The sequence below is a fragment of the Protopterus annectens genome, chromosome 2.part1, assembly GCF_019279795.1.
Source record: "Protopterus annectens isolate FY-2018-M chromosome 2.part1, PAN1.0, whole genome shotgun sequence".
NCBI lineage: Eukaryota > Metazoa > Chordata > Ceratodontiformes > Protopteridae > Protopterus > Protopterus annectens.
The window spans coordinates 514,558,125-514,581,005 of NC_056729.1; the positions used below are offsets into that span (position 1 = coordinate 514,558,125).

The window sequence follows — 22,881 nt, forward strand, 5'->3', positions numbered from 1 at the left end:
TGCTTTAACAACATGTTACTTTTCTTGTAAATAAGGATTGAAGAATGGAAAAAGGAAAAGTTCTTCATTGTCCCTTTCTTCTTTTTTTCTCACTTATCTTGCTTCCATTTGAAGCTATGTGCCTCTTCGAGGATATAATAGCCCAATCCATTTGCTCTGTTTGTTCAAAAATTTTATTTGTTTGCAGAAATGACAAAGCAGGGTCAGGATCTTCGAAGGGTTTAACCCCATTTGTAAGGAAAACCTTTAGTCTGGCCTGGAACAATAAATGTACCTTTATTTTCTTCTTTTTAAGTTCTCTAATAAGTGGAAGGAATTGTTTTCTTTTTGCCATCACTGTTGTTGAGTAGTCATTGTCAAAATGCATAATAGTTCCATCATATTTAAAGTGGTGCCTTAGCCCATGCAGTTTTAAGTACCATTTCTTTGTCTTGAGATGAAATAAATTTCACCACTATAGATCTTGGCGAAGAACTAGGTTTTACAGCAGGTTTACCTAGGGACTGGTATGCTCTCTCTCTCTGTCCCAAAAAAGAGAGCTTCAAGGAGATCTAAAGTCTTAGGAAGCCAGGTAGTTAAAAAGACACATATTGTTACCTTCAGTAAGTCCAAATATACAAATGTTATTCATTCAAGATCTATTTTCAAAGTCATCTACTTTAGCTGACAAGATTTTATTTTGCTGCAATAAAAATCCAATGTTGTTTTCTCCTTCATTTAGCCTTCCATCCATAATATTAAGGGATTCTTCAATGAAAGAGAGCTGATTTTTCTGTACCTTAAGAGCTGCATTAGTTTGTTCCATTTGTTTGGAACAATATTTCTTAAAATCATCAATTTTGTTGTCCAGTCTGTTCATTATAATGATAATTATTGAAAATGAGACAAAAGTGACTAAAACTCTTTCTTACATGAAGAATCCTGAAGTGCTGCCTTCGTGTAGCTCATGTTGGATGCAGTGAAATAAATTACTTTTTCACAGTTTTTGACAGGAAAGCTATTAGATTTTCAATTTTTGTTGCTTGAAATAATCCTTTATAACAACAAGGGCTATCGAAATTCATTAGTTTGAACTGTTCAAGATTATTCAAACAAAAAGTTTCCTGACAGAAATATATCTCTTGTAGCAGAGCAGTGAAGAAATGCTGCTACCCTTGTCTCATGCTCTTGATTCCAAATATTTTGAGAAGCACTACTAAGAGGTTATTCTGCCTTTTTGAATTGGACTGTGGGAGAGAAGAGGACTATACCTTAAGCATATCTTTCTAGCATGTTCAGCAAGCTAACAATCTCAAAACAATTTTAAGAACTAGCCAATGGTAGTTGGCAATGGTAGTGGGAGGTTGGCATAATGGTTACGGTATTTACCTTACAGGCACAAGGTGCAGGGTTTGATTCTCATGTGGGGTAATTGGCTAGGCTTAAAGTGGCCCACAAGGGCAGTTAGCCTAGTACTAATCTATGAATCACCTAAAGTGAGACTGGGATCTTATAGCATCTTGTTTTATATATATATATATATATATATATATATATATATATATATTTATTTATATATATATATATATATTTATATATATATATATATTTATATATATATATATATATATATATATATATATATATATTTATATATATATTTATATATATATTTTATATATATATGTATATATATATATATATATATATATATATATATATATATATATATATATGTAAAACAATAGGATTAAACAGCTGGTATTTAGTAAAATATGAATAATGAATAGTCATATGTCTGCTAATAATGCTATTCTTTGTTGCAGAAAGGGAAAGGAAAGTGGAAATAAAGTGGATTATGATCACAGCAGGTGGCATATCCCTCTTAATTGCTGTCACAGGGCTAGGATGTTGCCTAAGAAACAACGCTAAGAGAGTTAATACTGGTGAGTAATCAAACAAATTATAAGAACATCGTTACAGTGTTAAAAGTAATACTTTATCAGATGTGTTTCTAATAGTTTGCTCTTTTATTTTATGATTAGATGGTACATCACAGTTGAGGAAAAGGTAAGGTATATGTATATTTATTTATGTCGATGACTTATGCATTAAGTATTGGACTCCTTAACAGTAATGCTACTAGTGCAGTTTTCTAATTTCTGACCTTGCTTTAGCTGGTTTAGGATTTTCATGTCCAATAGGACACAACAGGTTCTGCATTAGACAGCTCTAGCAAGAGGGTTAAGTGGTATAATCTCAGGTGTGACAATTGTCTGTGCACTGTGCTTCATTTGTATAGAATACAAAACCAGCCAGTCCTGAGTAAAGTGCCTCTTCAGACCAATACTGCCAAGTCAAAAAACAACAGAAGAGGCTCACCATGACTTAATACAAAGTAATTTAATACGAACAGAACACAAAATCCAGTAGTAAGTGCTTTCACATTTTAAAAATGTTTCATCAGACTTCAGTATAACACTTTCCATTACTCTAGTTTTTATATGACCTGCTGTGTTTATTCCTCCAATCTCTTGTTACATATAATTATGACATCGCAAAGAAATCAATTAAATAATCAGTCTCCATGGAGCCTTTATATATATTACTAACCTATATTTAAAAACAATTAGTTTAATATTATACATATTAAAAACTCATCTACTAGTAAAACCTAGTCTGAGTAATTGAATAACAATTGTATGTATAAAGATATGAATACATATATAATGATAAACATATAACCTCCCAACAACCAACCACCTAACAACAATGGTGAATCTATATTGCCTAATTTATATACAGACACAATTGTTGTGCATTAAAAGTTCATATCTATTTCAAAAATCATTATTTATAAACTAATCATATAATATCATATTTATCATAGCTTAAAATGCTAACCAATACTAATTCAGTAAAAATACTGTATATAAGAACTCATATAATTAAAGTTGCTGAAAGTCAATAAATAAAACAGATGCTGACAACTATTTATTAAATATAAAAAATAAATATATTGTTATTTAATGTGCATAAGGCCGTGCAGCTAAGAAGGGTTTAAGTGATACCTTATCATTTAGACCATGTGTTTTATGTGCCTGTAGCCTTATTATCCACCTATTCTCTTGTTCTTCTGTATAATTTTTAACATCCCCCTAACCTGCCAGTTTTCTTAATCAACTCCAAAACTATAAGCTTAAACTTGTGTACTGTGCCATATCTCATTACATGTCTGGCTAGTGCATTTCCCTCGTCTTCTTTATTTATGGCATTCACATGCTCCCTAACATGTTCCCTAAGGGTTCTATTAGTCTTTCCCACATAAAAGGACTTACATAACTGACACTGAGCTAAGTACACTAAATCTCTGGATCTGTAGTCTGCATAATATTTAAAAACATAATCATGTCCAGTGTCAGGGTGTATAAATTTATTATCACATACCATATACATACACTGATTGCAGCATCTGCAGGGAAAGGTCCCTTTTCTTTGAACATGGATTTCTTTTTCTATATTTTCTTCATAGCATAGTAGTCTTTTTTACGACTTTGCATTCTTATAGGTAAAACTAGGTTTTGACCCTACCAATTCAAATATCATATCATCTATAGTTAGCAGTCTCCAAATGTCATTTATTATTTCTTTAATTTTCAAATTCCTATTTGTAAATGGAATCACTACCCTACTCTTCTTAGTGTCTTGTTCTTCCTTATGAACCATGTCATTATTTCCTCTATTTTTATAGAAAAATGGTTTACCTTTACCTGTCCTTTGCACAGTGCTCTCTTTAAGTAGTCTATCCACTTCTTTTTTTATATCCTCTTTCTATAAAATTCTCTGCCAAAGTCCTTTGTTGCTCCTGATGACTACTGTCATGGCTAGTTAGCCTTGATACCATCAGTGCTTGACTCTTTATGATGTTTGGATAAATGTGTCCTGGGTGCATGCTGCTACAGCTATTCTTCCAGCAAGGTTTTCTATACATATTGGTTTCTATTTCATTAGCCTTCTTTATTAATTGTACATCTAGTGGTATAATCTCAGGTGTGGCAATTGTCTGTGCACTGTGCTTCATTTGTGTAATTAACTTGCACAACTGACATATACAACAGATCTGTGTATGATAAATGGGGCTTCCAGATTTGCCTGTGTGCTGTGGCACTTCTTTTGCATGACTAATGAGCAATAATGTTACCTGAAATCCTGTGCTTGCTTTATAAACTGCTTCAGCTAATAATCAAAACAAATATGTGGGCTGATTGATTAGTTAATGGCTAATACATGCCAAAAAAAAGACAGGACAGAAATGTTTTGCTTCTTTTGTGTGATACTGTTTTGAACACTGTCCCAATTCCCAAAAATAACATTTTTCAAGTGAAACTGATGCAAAATGGTTCCTTTTGGTCTGTCCTGGGCATTAATCTTTTTGCAGCATTTCAGTATGAGGCAACAGCAAAGTATCAAAGTCATATTCCTTTTTTCTTGTACAATCAGCAAAAGCAACTCATGGACTCATGCTTTGGCCACACAGCTTTATGGTCTGGGACCAGTCCTGACATAACTTCATTATGTGTGTGGAACCTGCATGTTCTGTCTGCATCTGTGTTGGTTCTTCACTAAAACCCTGGTTTCTTCCCAGATCCAAAAAAAAACATGCTGTTTTATTGCCTTATGTAAACTGTGCCTATATATTCCCTATATACGTACTCTTGTGGCACTCATCATAGTCGAAAAAGTTCTTTAAAAGATTAGTTCACTCAGAGCTGTAGCGGGGGCAGTTAGCACCTTGGGCAGGGTCCTCATTTAAAGTTGAGAAACAAACAAAAAATAGACTTGTTCTCTACAACAAAACAGGCCTCTATTCTAGGAAAGGAGCTACTATGTTGCATTTCCTTTGGGGAAAAACCTTCCACATTAAAAAAATGTGTTGTTTAATTGTACTTTCCTGTTTAGGAAAGTTGTTTTTAAGGGGTTTATATCATAACATCGAACGACAACAATATTGAATCACATAACATCGAATACTTAACATTGAATGCTAATAACCTAGAAAGCGTACAACTGCGAAAATGGAAACCTCGGACTGTCATCGTCGTCCTTCTTAAATTCACACACCCTGACCTCCACTGTGGTGTGATCTCAGGTTGGTATATATAAGTAGGGGGGTGTGAGGATCACAACCCCCCACTTTGGGGGGTGTGGGGGGCTTATAAAGAATAGTTTGTAGTGTTTGTGTGTTTTGTGTTGGTACTGGAAGAATGGTTGTGTGCTGCTTTGCTGGATGGTGTTGTAACGATTGAAGAGGTGCGGTTTTGTTTGCTACGGTGAAGTGTCAGGTTGCATGAGTGAGCAGATGGCCAACTGTTGCTATTAGTAGGTTTAGTTTTCGTAATTTTGTGCTTTAGAGGTTCTTTGTGTTCGATGTTAAGTGTTCGATGTTAAGTGTTCGATGTTATGTGATTCAGTACTGTTGTCGTTCAATGTGATATAAACCCATTTTTAAGCTAGGAATTTTGTGTTTTAATGGACTGTCATAAGACTTAATTGTACTTTTAAATGGGAGTGCACTTTTTTCCTTTCAATTTAAAAGTTGTTTAAAGTAATTAAAAAAACATTTTTCTAATTTGAAATTGTAGGGCTGGCAAAGTATTTTAAGGTGATTATTACATTGTTTTTGTGTGAAAAAGATACTTTTAAAGACTTTACATTTTTACTTTCTTTTGCTGCTTGTTTCCCATGGAAAGAGGCACCAGTTTTGTCTTCACCATGGAACAAAACATCTGTCTCACAGTCTGTACTTCTTCTAGCCACAAAAGGAAAAAGTTAACCAAATAGCCTTTGCTGCCACAACAGGCTAGCAGTTTACTTCAGCTGCAGATTGGTGACTCTGCTGTAGTCGTAGTTAAATTGTCAGACCTTTCATCTTTTACCCCAGATCCCTCTGGTGTAGCACCTACAACCACTAAGGACCTTTGGTTAGCCATGTCCTCACAGCTGTTGGAAGTCTCCCTCAGTGGGCATGGGAGAGCCACTCTTGTTGGTCTTGTTAGAGGGAACAGGGAAGATTTCCTTGTTCAGTCAGAATGTTATGTATGTTCCTGGGGAAGCTACTGCTGCCTTAATAACACTGTTGGCTCCATTTTTCTTGTCAAAATGAAACAGAAACCAAAACGTATAATGTACCTACTTCTCCTGAAATTTACTTAGACAGGAGTAGTTTACTGGGTCTGGCTTAGGGTTTAATTTAGGCTATTGATCCTTCCTAAAAGGTGATTTATGATAAAAGAAAGAGGGATATATCTCTTCCCGAAAAGATTCAAAATTCTGAATATTTGTAGGAATTTTGTAGGAAGATGAAGGGAAAGATACACTGTTTTCCTTTCAGTTTTCTGATTCAGACTCAGAGAAGAGGTCAGTTTCTGAATCTCCCTATCTGAGACCATTTCCAGAATGCACCAATGTTTTTAGTGGGAGAACACTGAGGTTTCTCAGTCCCTCAACAAATGCTATGAGTTCTTAAAGGAGGGTTTTCCAGAACCTTCATGAACTACCCTATTTCTGTTAGTTCTAGAGGATGTGTGCACCACTGCCTGCAATGTTCCTGATAGTGAACCAACTGCCCCAAAAAGGCAGACAGAATCTTTTAAATTTGTGTACACTTTTCCCAAACCTGACTCGGCAACTACAGCTTTATTTAATCTTGCTGGTATAGTTTTAGTTAATTCCAATCCTACTCTTTCTAACAAGGATGGGAAAATTATTGATAAGTATGGGGGAAAAGTGTATGCTTCTGATATTTTGATTTGCAGAATTCTGAATTGTCAGGCTCATATGTTAAAGTTTATTCTGACCAATTATGAAAATATGAGGAATGCCTTATCTGTAGTTTCTTATTGTGAGGAAAAATCTGCTTTAAATAATTTAGTTTCTTCAGTTGCACAAATTACAATTCATTGTTTACAGCACATGTATGAGTCAGTTGATATTTTTTTCCAGGGCTATGGACACTGATACTGTTTTGAGGAGGTTTGCCTGCCTGCCTTCTCAGAACCTCCCAGATGATGTGAAAAATTAGAACTTACATTCTCCTTTGGACAGAGATTCAGTTTGTGGTACCTCAGCTGCAGAGGCTATCAAAAAGTGTATGAAAGGGGCAAGTTTATTCAGAGAATCTCTTAAGATTTTTCAGCCCTCCTTTTCCAAATGTTCTAAGGGATTCTCCAACCCCTTCATCCAGTTTTGCAAAAAAAAAAAAATAATAATAATCTCAACAAAGATGCAGGTAAAGTAATGTTTAAGATGAAACAGCAAGAGGGAGTTCAAATGGAATTCAGGAAACCCCCAAAGAACAGTCCAACAAGAAAGAATGACCGTTTAAGAAATCTTGTACCCTCCCCTGACCCTGGCAGTCCCTTTTGAATTCCAGAAAGTTTTAATCTCCAAATTTTCTCTTTGGCAACAGGTAGTTTTAGACACAAGGATTCTGAAGATCATTCATCAAAGTTATAGATGGCAGTGGCAGGAACTTCCTCCTTTTTGGGGGTAATTCCTCTTCCACCAGACAGGACCAGGCCAGACTGTTTTATCTCCCTCTGTACTTCAATACATGATGGCCTACCAAGGCAGTGATAAAAACATTCTTCCTTCCTAGGCTGGGAAAGGTTTTTATTCAAGGATATTTTAATGCCAGAGAAAGAAAATGTCTGGTGACCAGTTTTTGGATCTTTCTTTCCTAAACCTGTTTGTGATAATGTCCAAGTTAAAATGATGTCACTTCACAACCTGTTACCTCTTCTTCCTCTTTCACATTTCTTGGTAACACATGATTTAAAAGATGCTTATCATCACGTTCCTGTTCATCCAGACTTTAGGCATTTCTAAATGTTTTGCATGTCTGGATCACATTATCAGTTCTCTGCCTTACACTTTGTACAATCCACTGCACCAAGACTATTTACAAAGTGCCTAGATCCAGTTATGGCTCATTGCAGGTTACATGGTGTCCACAATTTTCCATGTTTAAATGACTTGCTTATCTTTGCAAAGTCTTTTTCAAAGTGTCAGGAGTCTTTCACTTGGGTGAAATATCTCTTACACAAGCTGGGATACCAAGAGAATGTTCAAAAGTCTTTTTTCATTCCTTTACACAGGACTGTGTTCCTGGGGTGTCAGCTAGACACCTCAATTTAAAAGGTTTTCTTCCACAGGAAAATTAGATTTATATCTAGATCTATTTGTAAGGTTTCCCGCTCAGACTTTGGTCATATGATTCTCATGATGCACTGGCAAAACTTCACATGAGAAAGATACAATGGTATCTGAAGTCTATTCAGTCACAGCACCAACATCCTTTGTCCTTTTAAATTCCAGTGCTGGGGTTTGTCAGAAGAGAGGTCACATGGTTGAGACAGCAAATTTCCCTAAATCCAGTTCTCCCCTTCTCTCTTTCTCTTTCTGCTCCAAAGCAGACAGTCACCACAGATGCTTTGCACTTTGCTTGGGGAGCAGTTCAGAATGGATAAAAGTGCAAGGTTTGTGGGACACCAAGGAAAGATGCAACACATAAATATAAAGGAGATGCTTACCTTGATCAAGGCACTCAACATTCTGTATTACATTTGGGCTGATACCTCTTTAAGTTGTTACATACACTACCACAGTCATGTGGTACATCAACAAGCAAGGGGGACTATGTTGTACCCCATGGCTGACTTGCCATGCTAACTTGAGATATAGCTTTACACTCATCCAGCATTCCATCAGAGCAAAACTGTGTGACAGTCAAGCTGAAAAGGGCAAGGACAGACCTTCAGAAATGGAAACTAGATTGGGGGAGTTCCAAGATTTGATCCATTTGTGGGGAGCTCCTCAAGCAGACCTATTTGCCTCCTCTTTGAACAATCAGCTGACAAGATTCTGCTCCAGGACTTCATACAAGAAAGCCTGGAAGACAGATGCCTTTTCTTTTACTTGGACAGGAATGCTCTTATATGCTTTTCTATCCTTTCCACTAGTATCCAGGCTACTTCTGAAGATTACGAAGGAATCTCCAAAATTTATTGCAGTGATTCCCTTTTGGTCCAGGCAACAGTGGTTCTCCCATCTTTTAGAAATGGCCAGGGGCAACTATCGCAAGCTTCCATACTGAATATATCTAATCTCACAAGAACAGGAACAGGGATATTTGATACACAACAACACCAATCAACTTCAATTGACTGTCTGAACGATAGGGTATTAATTCCTTTTATGAACCCATTTACTGAGGACATTCATCAAGTACAAATCGAGACAAGTAGGCCTGCTGCTAGAAAATCACATATTAACAAATGGAAATGGCTTCAGCAACATAACCAGCATCCATTCAGGACTAGTTCCTCTCTTGTTTACAATATTTGTGTGAGTTCTGGCCTTTCTTACTTTTCTATCCAGATTCATGTTTTAGCCATTTCTATATGTCTGCTCATGGATCCTCCTCTTTCAGTGCATTCTCATATTAAAATGTTTTTGAAAGGGGTTTTGCGTAAGAGGCATCCAAGAAAACTGGTGGCCCCTCCTTGGGATCTTAATTTTGTGTTAGAGAAGTTAACGTGCTCCATTTGATCCAGCTAACCTGGCAGACTTGAGGTTCTTAACACTGAAAAAATAAAGATTTTTGATTGATTTGACCTCTGCAAGAATGGTGTCTGAGTTGCAAGCTCTTATTGTAAGTCAACCTTATCTCATTTTCCACAGATACAGTGTTACTCTCAGAATGAATCCTTCTTTTATGTCTAAACTTGTATCCAAGTTTACTTTAAGCCAAACTATCCTCATTTTCTTTCCTGAACTTGAAAATGAAGGAGAAAGGGTACTCCATGCCATGGATGTCAACAGACAGCTTGAGTACTGTCTTGACAGAATTGTGTCTTTCAGATCTTTGGATCAAGTGTTCATTTCTTGTGAATGTAAAAAGAAGGAACAACTTGTGTCAGAAGAGACCATTCCTAAATGGTTGTCTAAGGCTATTACCTTTTGTTATACTTACCAAAGAGACAATTTCCAAATGGTTGTCTAAGACTATTACTTTTTCTTATATTTGCCACAAAAACTATTCCAGATAGTGTTAAAGCTCACTCTGTGTGGGCACTAACTTCATCTGTGGCTTTTTGGAAAGGATTATATTCGAAAAGCAGTAACTTGGCCCTCTGTGCATACTTTTACAAAGCACTATAAGCTTGAATCCTTCTCTAGGTATAGATCAGACTTAGATAGGACCATTCTCCAGAGGCTCCTGGACTCTTCTCCTTCCACCTTCCAAATGTGGCAATCTACCCATATATAGCTAAGAATAATGCAGCCATGATCAGTAGGATGAACATAGTACAGTTGTGTAAGTAAACTTGCCATAACTGTTGATGTTCAAATGATCACTACTGCAGTAGCTGCTTCCTCCCGCCATTCCCCCTTGTGTTTTGGTGTGTCATTTGTGCCAGGGTGTGGGCATTTACTTTTTGTTGTTCTTAGAGTTGTCCTTTAAGGGCTCAGCCTTTATCTTTCTGTTGACATGAAAGCTGTGAATGGTTTGACACCCAAACCTGTCTTTTAGTCAGATAAGCTGAAGCTGACTGATAATTCAGGTGCGTGGAAGTTGGCCTGAAGCTTTGGAAGCTGGCCAGCATCTATAACCTTGGCAGGATATAACCTGTATATCTAAGGCTACTTCAACAGTGATCATGTGAGCATCTGTTTTTATGGTAAGTTTACTTACACAACTGTACTATTTCTCTTACATACCAGCATTGTATCAGTTTAACTCACACATATTTGGAAACACACATGGCAATGTACATCCCTTTATCTAGCTGGGTAGCTCAGTGTGCTTCAAATGTCAGATTCAAAGATTGCTGTAGCACTACAGCACAATGAATCCTAGAGCTAGTAGTGCTACAGTGAACTACTGAATAATGCACGCATGCAAATGCTGCAGTCTGTGGTCACTACTGATGTAAATTACCCATATGTTCCACCCTGGATCTTTACTCCAGAATCAAAATAGCACGGCAGAGTGATTCAAAGACAAACTCTACTGCTTTATATAAGAATAGAGTGGTGAGAAATGTACTAGCTTTTTGGGTTTACCCATTTTATGAAGGCATCACGGCATTTGGCACCACAGCAGGTAAGATATGCAAGGCCTTGTCTGTGTGTGTGTGTGTACCACACTGTTGCATACATTAGAAGGAAGAACAATAGTGCAGTTCTTGTAACTGTGCTAGATATTTGGTTCAGAGATATGCAAAGAATCTGCTTCACCAGTTCATAGGTTCATAGGTTCATAAAGATCACAAGGGCCTTTTAAAGCCTAGCCATGCATCCCAAATCTCTGACAAGTTCTGATATTAAAGCCAAGCCATGCATCCCAAATCTCTGACAAGTTCTGAAACCCTTGATAAGTGTAAGCAGGGGTTTGGGAGGTGAAACATTTACAAGCTAGTACCTGGGAGATGAACTTTTTACATGTTGCCTATGTCCGTTAAAGACATAGGTGCCAAACCAGGGATGAATTTCCTGTTCTCCATCCAGTTGTTCAAGTTACACTTGAATTAGGTTAGGGAAGAACTCTTTTTCACACTAATGTGGAGTCACAAGTTCATGTTCAAGAGAAGAGGTATAGTCTCTGGGATATATACCTGTCTCTCCAGCAGGTCCTAGTTATATCACAGGCAAGGTTTAAGTCTTTAGAACAGGTAATTCTGGTCCTGTTTGTTTTGTGGATATGCAGAAAGTCCAGCAGAGTGGGGTCTGAAAATGTCTTGTTTGCCAGGCATAGATTTGCCCACAACAGCCTGTATGAGACAGAATACATGGATAGGGCCTCCAGGCAGTCTGCATAGGACATGTTACTTACACCCAGTATTCATTTAGTGGGAAACCTCTGTGGACATTTCAATTGCTGGATATGTCTGGTTAGGTACATTCCAAAGGGGGCATTGTACTCAATGATAGGTCTGATGAATGCCGAATACAGTAGAACAATGACTTCTTTAGACCTAGATGTCATACCTTTGTTTATAAGTTGCACAACATAGAATGATTTCCTCACTACTGTAGACAAGTGATGGTCAAAGGCTAGATTAAACAATTTTCTCACTACTGTAGACAAGTGATGGTCAAAGGCTAAATTACTATCTATGAGAGTCCCCAAGTCCCTGACTGGGTCGACTCTTAGGGGTGTGTTGTCAATATGATAGTTGCCAGGGGTGGATGACTTCCCTATGGATACTACTATGCATTTCTTGGCATTAGGTTTAGTCCATGGCTCCGGCACCTGTTGTTTGTCTGTGTCAGCCCTTCCTATAGAACATTTGTATCAGTGGGTGATTCAATGACAGCTCCTAATTTGCAGTCTTTTGCAAATTTAGTCAGTCAGAGGCCATTGGCATTGGCCTTGACTTTAGAGAAGTAAATGCTGAAATAGAGCCGTCCAAAGACTGATCCCTCATGAACTCTGCTTGTGACTGGCCTCCTTGTAGAGGTGGACTCCCCAGTTCTAACTTCCTGGGTCCTGTCTTTGAGCCAGCTGGCTATCCACCTGGTGACATAAGGGTTTGTACCTAACCTCTTAATGCCCGAGTGAGAAATTGTGCCAAATGCTTTGGCCACGTCATGGTAGGCAATGTGAACCATTTTGCCCTCATCCATTGCTTTGGTGACCTTCTCAAAGAAGTCTACCAGGTTGCGTAGGTATGACCTGCCCTTGATGAAACCAAATTGAGTTGGGTCCTGATCATTTCCATGATAATTATTTTCATGGCTTTGCATATGAGACTAGTGAGACTTATGGATCTGTAATTTCCAGGGTCTGTAGATGGCCCAACTTTGTGCAGAAGAATGACTGTTGCTGTTCTCCATTCATGAGGCATGAAGTCTGTTTGCTGGCTAGCATTAAATAGCAATTCTAGAGGGCCTGATAGATCATGTTTCATGCTATTTAGAAGGCATCCTGGAAAATTGTCTGAGCCCATTATGCAGTGTTCTTAGCTTTAGAGAGAGCATTAAGGATCTGTTCCCTAGTGATAGCAGGTGGAGTTATATTTGATGGCATTTCCTGAAGGAAGGTTGATGGGGAGAGAGGGGTAAATTTGGAGCTGAATATGTTGGCTAGCAGTTTTGTTTTATCTTCTGGCTCAGTATAGATGACTCTATTAACAATGAGCTGTGCACACAATTGTGAATTGCCTTTGAGGTTGCAGACATACAGTAGCTAAATAATGCCTTGTGGTTGTCCTTGACATGGCTGGCCAAATTTACCTCAAATTGGGTGTTGGTAGACTTTCTTTGTCCTCTGAGTTGTTTGTTTAGTTTGATGAGAGTGCTTTTATCCTGCTGAGTGCTGTACCTCCTAATTTTTGCCATGTTTTCTTCCTTTTGTTATACAGCCTATTGATGTTGTGATTCCACCAGGGTGGCTTGTTTTTTGAGCTATTTCTGTATTTCTTTCTGGTGGGTAAAGCTGCTTCTATGCAGCCATTAACATGCTTGTATAGGGTTGTGAACAGTTCTGTAGGCAGCAGTGTTCTCAGAGTTTTTCGGGGCTTGAAATGTTGCCAGATTATCACTTCACAGTAGAAAGTTAGCCTTCTAGTTCCTGAATATTCAAGGGTTAGCTGGGGTTCCAGGTTTTATTTTTACGTCAAAGGAAACCATTTTGTGTTCTGACCTTACCAGAGAAGACATTACAATAGTGGGTGTGTAGCACTCTCCTGTATTAGTGAGGACCAGATCCAGTATGGTTGCACCTCTTGTTGGTGTATTGACAATCTGGTCCAGGGAGTATGTGCTTACAAAATCCAGGAATCCCTGTGCCTGTGCATTTGGTGCCACATATGATTCCTAGTTAATTGTGTGGTAATCAAAGTCACCCATAAATATGATATTAGGTTGGATGGTGTTCCCAATAAGTTTAAATACATGGTATGGGTTTCCTGGGTCATACAGGGGGACATTTAGCTTGCAAGGAAGTGGTATAGAATTTTGCCAATGATGATTTGAACATGGAGAAACTCAAATGGATTGTCCTGTTTGACCAGCCTTGAGGTATATTTATTTTTGATGTAAATCAAGACACTTCCACTCATAGTCCCTGTCTGTGTAACAGCTGGTCTAAATGTGTGGAAGGCGTTATAACCTTGCACTGTCGGTGTGCTCTCCGTGGCTTTAATCCATGTCTCAGTGACCACACAGTTGTCCACATTCTCTAGGGTTAAGAGAGCTTCTAAAAAGTGGAGTTTTTTTTTAGTTTACTATCATTGAGCAATAACACCTTTAGATTTTCTTGGTTTTGATTTGCTATGTCAGAAGTACTTTCTGTTGGCATTGCCTAAAAAAAGCAGTATGGGGGAAGAAATTGTTTTAGCTAATATTCAAAAGGGAGAGATGCCGACCATCCCTGGTAAAGTAGCGTGGTCTGTTTAAGCAATAACCCACGCCTGGGTGTGGGTAATGCTGGATTTACTCACGGTTGGTGTGGTTTGGTCACGAGGGTGAAGCCTGGGATACATATTCCAAGAACTCCATGATGTCTTTCTTCATATAGTCTAGGGAGGTACATCTCAGGTTGTTTACACCCTCATAGACTATGAGTGAGTCATACTATATTATGATGTCGAAAGACGAGTTCACCGAACACATCTTAATTGACAAGTAAATATCAACCTTTTGAAATGCCAAATGGCTGCTTCAGCAAAATTTTCCCCAGAGAAAAAAATTACTTGGCCATCTTCGGAGATTTGCCCTTTTCCCCACTGTAGTACGATCTTGGAGTTGGTATATTTAGTTAAGGGGGATGTAGGGGGGCACAGCCCCCCACTATGTAGGGTTTGAAAGTTTGGTTTGTGTACGGCTGAGCGATTTTTTTCCCCAGGAAAAAATTCGCTGAAGCGGCCATTCAGCCTTTTAAAAGGTCGATATTTACATGTCAATTAAGATGTGTTCAGTGAACTTGTCTTTCAACATCGTAATATAGAACCATCATACTGGTACTTGTGGTCCAGTGACTTGAGTGTGTACGTAATGTGACATGCTAGACCCTGATAAGCAACTGACTGTGACTTTCTCCTTACTCAGCCTGGTGAGGAAGATATTATAATGTCTCACGATGGAATCTCCATTAACTAGAATGCTGGATTCTGTTGTGGCTTGCCTTATGGGCTTAGAAGTAGAGACTCCATGAGATGTGGCTGTATGTGTTGATGTAGGTGTTGTTTTGAAAGAGTGCATTCAGGTTGCTGAGGGTGTTTGTTATGTGTACTTCATCTAGGAGGTCTTTGGGATTTAGGAAGGTTACATTTAAGTGCCTCAGCATATGTGGGTCTATGTGTCTGCTTTGAACTGTGTGTGATGGGTGCAGCATGTGTACTATTGACAACCTTATTGACATTAGGAGTGCTTTTATGTGAGAGCTTTGCCTCCAGTGACATTATGTAAATACATCTCTTACATACCATGTCAGTTTGTTTGAGAATGAACTGGTTGTCAGTAAACATGAGGCAATTTCTACTTTGCTTCATGAAACCCATATTCATCAATCTGGTTACAGAGATAGTGGGAAAGTTCATATCCATAGCATCGAACCCTTTTTTATTGATTAGACAGTTGGAGTGAGAATATAAAGTCATTTCAGGAATATCTGGTTTGCAGCTCTGGGGCAGTGCTTGTCACTGCAAACTAGTTGTCCTGTGTGCAACTAGGTACTGGTGAAATTTCAATGGCACTTTTACAGGAAAAATGTCAACTGAGGCTATACAGGGCATTGCCAAACACTTGAGGGGAACTAACAAGTAGAGCCTGATGATTTATGGATAAAGTATTTTGGCAGATATTCTGAAGTTAGAAGCAAGCCAGGCAATACTTAATGAAAAGAAAGAATTAGCTTGTCAAGAATGGTGAAAGGAGGGGAGTCACTTGAATTGTTGGTGCCTGACTACTACTACTAGTGTTGGTCTCACCACACCTTTACTCTGCTGGGATACAATTCTCCTTTGCTTTTTTTCTCAACAGAAGCAAAGCAGTAGCACCAATCCCAAGATGAGAATCAGGCCACAGCCTGTTTGGTGATCCACAGTCTTGTCCCAGATGATGTTTGTGTCTCTAATCTTGCTGTAGCCTTTTCCTGGTAGATACCTTGAAGAGCAACCAGCCCAATTAGAAAGGTCAAGCACAGACACTCACTTCCCAATCAGAAAGAGTCAGGAATATATGTGCTCTGCTCCTTCTCTCTCCGGGAGCAAAATATAAGCATGAATTCCAAACCGGCACCTATGAAGCAGTTATTAGGTTTTCTGGTTATCAGTGGTCCCCGGGAAATAATGTTCAGATGCTCCTTCTCTCACCAGGAGCAGAACAGAAAGCACTAATCCCAAGAAGACTACTGAGAGGCAGAATGTGGGCTCTCTAGTAATTGGTGGTCTTAGAGTAGATGTTGCAGACTTTAAGGGTAAGATGGAATCCTAAGAGCTGCTGTGTGCACTAAGCAGTTAAATATGAAACAGGGGGTAACTTAAGCTTCAGCTACTGGATTAGTGCTTCTGTTTTGCTCCTGGTGAGAGAAGGAGCATCTGAACATTATTTCCTGGGGACTACTGATAGCCAGAAAACCTAATAACTGCTTCATAATTTTAAAAGAGCAAGATAGACTGGAAGGGCTGGGCATTTTGTATTTTGGTTCTATGGAATACAGTGGGATGGCCAATGAGTTTAAATAGTTGGAGGAGAGTGATTTCACAAAAAGATAATTTTGTGCTCACTCCCAATAGCCAATGAAAGAGGAGAGAGAAAGAGATATGTTGTCAAATTAACGTAAGGGGCAGGCAACTAGAAAGACAGTTAAGTTTAAAAACACAACAGCACCAAGGTGGGGGAAAATCTTAATTTCTGTGTGACTCACAAGAAATGCAGTTGTAGTCTCCTTACTAGTTTAAATATGCAATTAAAAACAGAATACAAATAAAAAGACAATTTTACTTTTTTAAAAATCTTTATTGAATTATCACTTCTGACACAGGCAATCATACATTTATATAAATGAAAACAAACCATATTGATATATTATCAGTTACAAACATTATATATTACATATAGTATTCTGTACCATCATTGTCAGTCGAGCATTACATAACTCACTCAATTCCTGCCTTCCATTAAACGTCATTCTTCCTCCAAAAATGTATTCTGCATGTATTGTTACCACAAATCCCATTTTTTTATGTAATTTGCTCCCACATTTTTCTATAGATTTTATTCACTGAAACAGTAATATGCAGACAGATCTTTACCTGTGACCACTCACCTTGGACTGCCTGCCTTTGACAGTGACCCCCATCCACCCCACCCTGGGGCTGATGCATCAATGGTGGCAGTCACTACTGGAAGTGAGAGATGGAAGAAAACAGCTAAGGAAAAGATTGGGGTTTGCATAATTCCTAAATGGACATGTTATGTGTGGGATCTGGAAATCCTTACATGATCTGAGAGAAGACCTGTACATTCAGACTGTAGGATTCACTGTAATAGTGATATGGTATCTGGCATGAGGAACTGAAAACATAGTGGCTACCATCTGATCCAGTGCCTTTTATACAATGATGCAGAGGCAAAGTTCAGCTGAAAAATTTGAGAGACTCAACTGCAGAGGAGAAACTCACTTCTGAAGAAGGCTAGCTTTGCAAGAAACTGGCACACAACTGATAAATGTAAGAATATCCTAAAGCTGTATTTGAGATGTGGCACTGTTCACTGTTATGTCTATTGATTCCTAGATTCATAGACTGTTACCAAGCCAATGACCTGGGCAGCCTTCCATGTCCAGCCAAGTTTTCCTGAAAGAATAATGATGTCCCGTATCCAACTAGGACATTGAGGGCCAGGCATTTATAAGCTACCTCTGTCCATAAGGGACATGGGTGCCAGGCCAGGTGTAAATTTCCTATTTCCTAGCAATTCCTTGCAACAAATACTCAACAGTGAAACTAGATCCCCAGCTTTCATTGCAGCTAGAAGCCAGTCATTGAGACAGACCATTATAATCCTCATAGCCAGTGTTTATTACAATTGTCATATATTTGGGTAACATTGTGAGGACTGACTTGAGACTTAAGCAGTAAGACTTGAAATTGATAGTGGCTGGCTTTAGCATGGTAGCATGAAAAACACTTGTTGCAATCTTTATTTGCATATAGGCATCCTAAACATTTAAATAGTACATTGAGTCTTATCTAGATAAGCACGGAAGAATATATTCTACTGAGACATCCAAAACTTTTAATTTACAATGAAATTGTTGAGGCTGCTGTGGTCCAGAATCAGCCTGAGGTTTAGTCTTCTGGGGATCAAAAAGGAACCCAGAATAATATCTCTTGTTTGGTCTGACCTCTTAGATAGCCCTTTTACAAAGCCAGTTTTGCACATTTAACCTATGTACATTTTTTTAAAACATCTTTATTAAATTATCATGCATGACATAGGCAATCTTACATTTATATAAATGAAAATAAACCATAGTGACATAATCTCAGTTGCAAACATTATATGTTACAAACCGTGCCGGCACAACTGTAGCTTCAAACATTATACATCACATGATAATATCCAGTCATTGTCCCTCAGCCATTACATAGCTCATTCAACTCCTGCCTTTTTTAAATCTTGTTCCTCTTCTGCATGTATTGATCCCACATCCTATTTTTCCTATGTAATTTGATCCTACCCTTTTCTAAAGATCCCATTTCCAGTTGTTTTATCTTTGTTAATATCTTTGCTACTTTTAGTAAAGTTGGTTTAGACTTTGTTTTTGATTTTCTAGTAATTGCTTTTTTTGGCAGCCATTATAATTAAACTCAGCAAGGTCTTACTATGTTTATGCAATTCCATTTATGTATCATAGCTCAAAAAAAATAATGTCCTTAGTTATACCAATTTGATCACCCAGCATCTCCGACAGAGCAGTATGTGGGGAATCTTTAGTCTGCCACTCATTACACTCCCAGAACATATGTTCTCAGTTATCTCTTTCTTCCCCATCACACCTCCAACATTTGCTGTCTATGCGACAAAAAATTCTTTGGAGTCTACTCAGGGTATAAAAATACCTATATAATCACTTCCAAGCAAAGATCCTAAATTTTCTAGACTTTGTTGCATTTTTGGGAGGCATACATATATTCCCCATTGTTTCTTTGTGATTTGCTTATCCAATCTATTTTCTCAATCCTTTCTAACCTCCTCTGATTAATTCTTCTAGTTATCATGCAACATTTTATATGCTCTACTAATTATTCATTTCTTAACAGCAACTGCTGTTCTAGATTCTTCTAAAAACTCTATCAGAGCTGGTCTTTCATTTGGGACCCCCCCCTGTTTCTTTCTTTTTGCCTATATTCTGATATCAATCCTTGATAGGGAAGACAGTCTCTAACCTGGAGTCCAAATAAATTCTTGGTGTCTTCCCATTCTATTACCTTTCCCTCACTAGTTATTTGCTCTCAATACCTTGGTTCCTTTGCCAGTTTTTTCTCCAATAGATTCCAGCCTCCTCTTGCCTATTGAGTAACCACACAACAAATAAAACAAAAAAAGCAAATGAATATAGAAATAAATGACCAGGAAAACCAGACTCCACCACTTGAGAATTTATTCCAACCTCTGGCACCTCAGCAGTAGCCTTCTCAAGTGGTGGATCCTGGTTTTCCTGGTCGTTTACTCCTCTTGCCTATTGCCTGTATCTCTAATTGCAGTCATCCCTATCGGCATAATCTCTATTCTCCATTTCCGTGTTAGCCTACTTCTTAGAATGCTTTCTGCTATTTAATAATATAATATTCTGTATGATTTTTGTTATTCTCCTAAAAGGTCTGCATCCAAAATCTCAGTCTCTCCTTTTTTCTTGAGCTTCCCCCTGTTGCATCATCATCTCTTTTCACTTTGAATTATAGTTTTCTACTTGTGCTATATATAGTAGCCTTAACCATGTTGCTCTGAAATATTCCTTAAAATCAGGTAATCCCAATTTGCCCTGTTCTGTTGGAAGAATAAGTTTATTACACTTGACTCTTGCCATCTTCCCCTCCCAGATTAAATCCTACAGCTCTTTATTAATTGCTATCCACAGCTTCTCTGGTTGATACAAATATGCCTGACCTGTGTATAACACTAAAGGTACTAAAAACATTTTAAGTAAAAGAGTTTTAAGAAAAGGAATCACAATATACAAAATAGAAGAAGGCGTAAAGCAACACAAAATGCATAAAAGCAAAAACAAACTAACCTTTCCCTCACAGCAAGTTGTGGCAGAGTCTTGGTGAGCTTTTCTAGTAATGCTAATGAACTTTTGTTCTCTGCAGCTCTTGGATATCTCAGAATCACTAGTTAGCTCTGTAGAAGTGCTACAACAGAATGGCATATGACTGTTAGCATCACTGAGCTAACTTTACTGAATACTACTTCCGTCTCAGAATTTATTGCATGTATCAGCATTACTTCAGAGTAACTCACTTATACATAGAATACCAAGTACCTTGCTTTGAATCATTCCTATGTTTCAACATTACACTAGTGTAATTAGCTGACAGAATAAGCAACATATGTGCAGAGGTATGAAACAGAATGCATTCCACCTCTCAGCCTGTAGCACGTCATGGCTGGCTTTGGTAAGTCAGGGCTGGTTACATTCACAGACATGTGATGGCACATTAGAGGGATCTCCAAAACCACTTCGAATACAAAAAAGACAAACTGAAATAACCACTGCTAATCCAGGAAACACCAGCGATAACCACTATGTCCACAGAATGAATGAGTTCAATAATCCAAGTCCAAAAAGGAGCAGGCACACTGAAGTAAAAAGAGAATTTATTTAAGCCAAACACCGAAGCTTTTCGTCGGCGCTCTGCACCAACTTCATCAGAAAAAACAAAACTTCCGCCATTGCACTAGTTCTCTTAATATACAAACACTTAAAGAACACCCCCCCTTTTTTTGCACTATTTAAAGGCACCAATAAAAATAAGATCAAATGGCAATAACGTGATTAGATATATAAATAAAAATGAAAACAAAAACAGTAATGATGTCTAATCAAAATAAACCATATTCGAAACGATTCCCTAATGTAAAGCAATACCTTGATATAAAAGTAATTCATATAATATAAAATATATATAAAATATATAAAAAATATATATGAAATATCCCTGACAACCATCAGCAATGTGTAGACATGACATACACAATGAATATTATAACTAACTGGACAATAAATACCTAAAACATTTATAAAATAAGTATATATATATATATATATATATATATATATATATATATATATATATATATATATATATATATATATATATATATATATATATATATATATATATATATATATGTATATATACATCGAAAAACTGTCAGATGAATTAAACAACTATATTAAACCCGACATAAATCAACTATCACTATACAAGCCTTGAGATACCTAAAATATGCACAAATTAAAAAATGCGCGAAGTTAGAATATTAAAATGTATAACTAAAAATCTAAAGGGGTTAATAGATAGAATAACATGGCTAATCCCAAATGTTACTAAACCCAAATTGACTACTAAATTAACCACTAAATTGATGGTTTAGTAACATGGATACTACCAGGCTAAACGCTAGAAGTGCAAAAGGGGGAAATCTCCATTCTACAATAAAGGGGGAGAAACATCCACCCTACAATGAGAACCTCACCTCGCTAAACTTCTTAATTTCAAAAAACAGCTGATAGATAGCATGCTCATTGTAGGGTGGATGTTTCTCCCCCTTTATTGTAGAATGGAGATTTCCCCCTTTTGCAGTCTGGGTTTGGTTCGTATCTGTTCATGCACTTCTAGCATTTAGCCTGGTAGTATCCATGTTACTAAACCATCAATTTAGTGGTTAATTTAGTAGTCACTTTGGGTTTAGTAACATTTGGGATTAGCCATGTTATTCTATCTATTAACCCCTTTAGATTTTTAGTTATACATTTTAATATTCTAACTTTGCACATTTTTTTAATTTGTGCATATTTTAGGTATCTCAAGGCTCGTATAGTGATAGTTGATTTATGTCGGGTTTAATATAGTTGTTTAATTCATCTGACAGGTTTTCAATGTATATATACATATATATACTTATTTTATAAATGTTTTAAGTATTTATTGTCCAGTTAGTTCGCCTCACAGCAAAAGGTTCTCCGGTTCGATCCTTGGCTGGGGTGCCTTCTGTGCGGAGTCTGCATGTCCTCCCTGTGGTCGCGTGGGTTTCCTCCGGGTGCTCCGGTTTCCTCCCACATCCCAAAGACATGCTGCAGGTGGATTGGACACACTAAATTGGCCCTAGGTGTGCGTGTGAGTGTGCCTTCTGTGGAAGGTTGGGCGCCGGGCTGGCAACTCGACACCGTAAAACTCCACTGCCATTCAATGTGCGGACAAGGTGATCCGCTGTGGCGACCCCTAACCGGGAAAAAGCCGAAAGAAGAAGAAGAAGAAGAAGAATTGTCCAGTTAGTTATAATAGTCATTGTGTATGTCATGTCTACACATTGCTGATGGTTGTCAGGGGTATTTCATATATATTTTTTTTATATATTTTATATATATTTTATATTATATGAATTACTTTTATATCAAGGTATTGTTTTACATTAGGGAATCATTTCGAACATGGTTTATTTTGATTAGACATTGTTACTGTTTTTGTTTTCATTTTTATTTATATATCTAATCACGTTATTGCCATTTGATCTTATTTTGTATTGGCGCCTTTAAATAGTGCAAAAAAGGGGGGGGTGTTCTTTAAGTGTTTGTATATTAAGAGAACTAGTGCAATGGCGCGA

The 22,881-nt window shown here is 37.6% G+C and overlaps 1 protein-coding gene across 3 annotated transcripts in view; it reads left to right on the plus strand.

Annotated features, from left to right (window-relative positions):
* Positions 1-22,881, plus strand: part of LOC122794129 — a 594,614-nt gene that overhangs the window by 133,314 nt on the left and 438,419 nt on the right. For all 3 annotated transcript variants that reach the window (XM_044062306.1, XM_044062307.1, XM_044062308.1), the window contains exons 3-4: positions 1,806-1,925; positions 2,025-2,049. In XM_044062306.1, the coding sequence (XP_043918241.1) occupies positions 1,806-1,925; positions 2,025-2,049 (145 nt within the window). The remainder of the gene's footprint in view (positions 1-1,805; positions 1,926-2,024; positions 2,050-22,881) is intronic.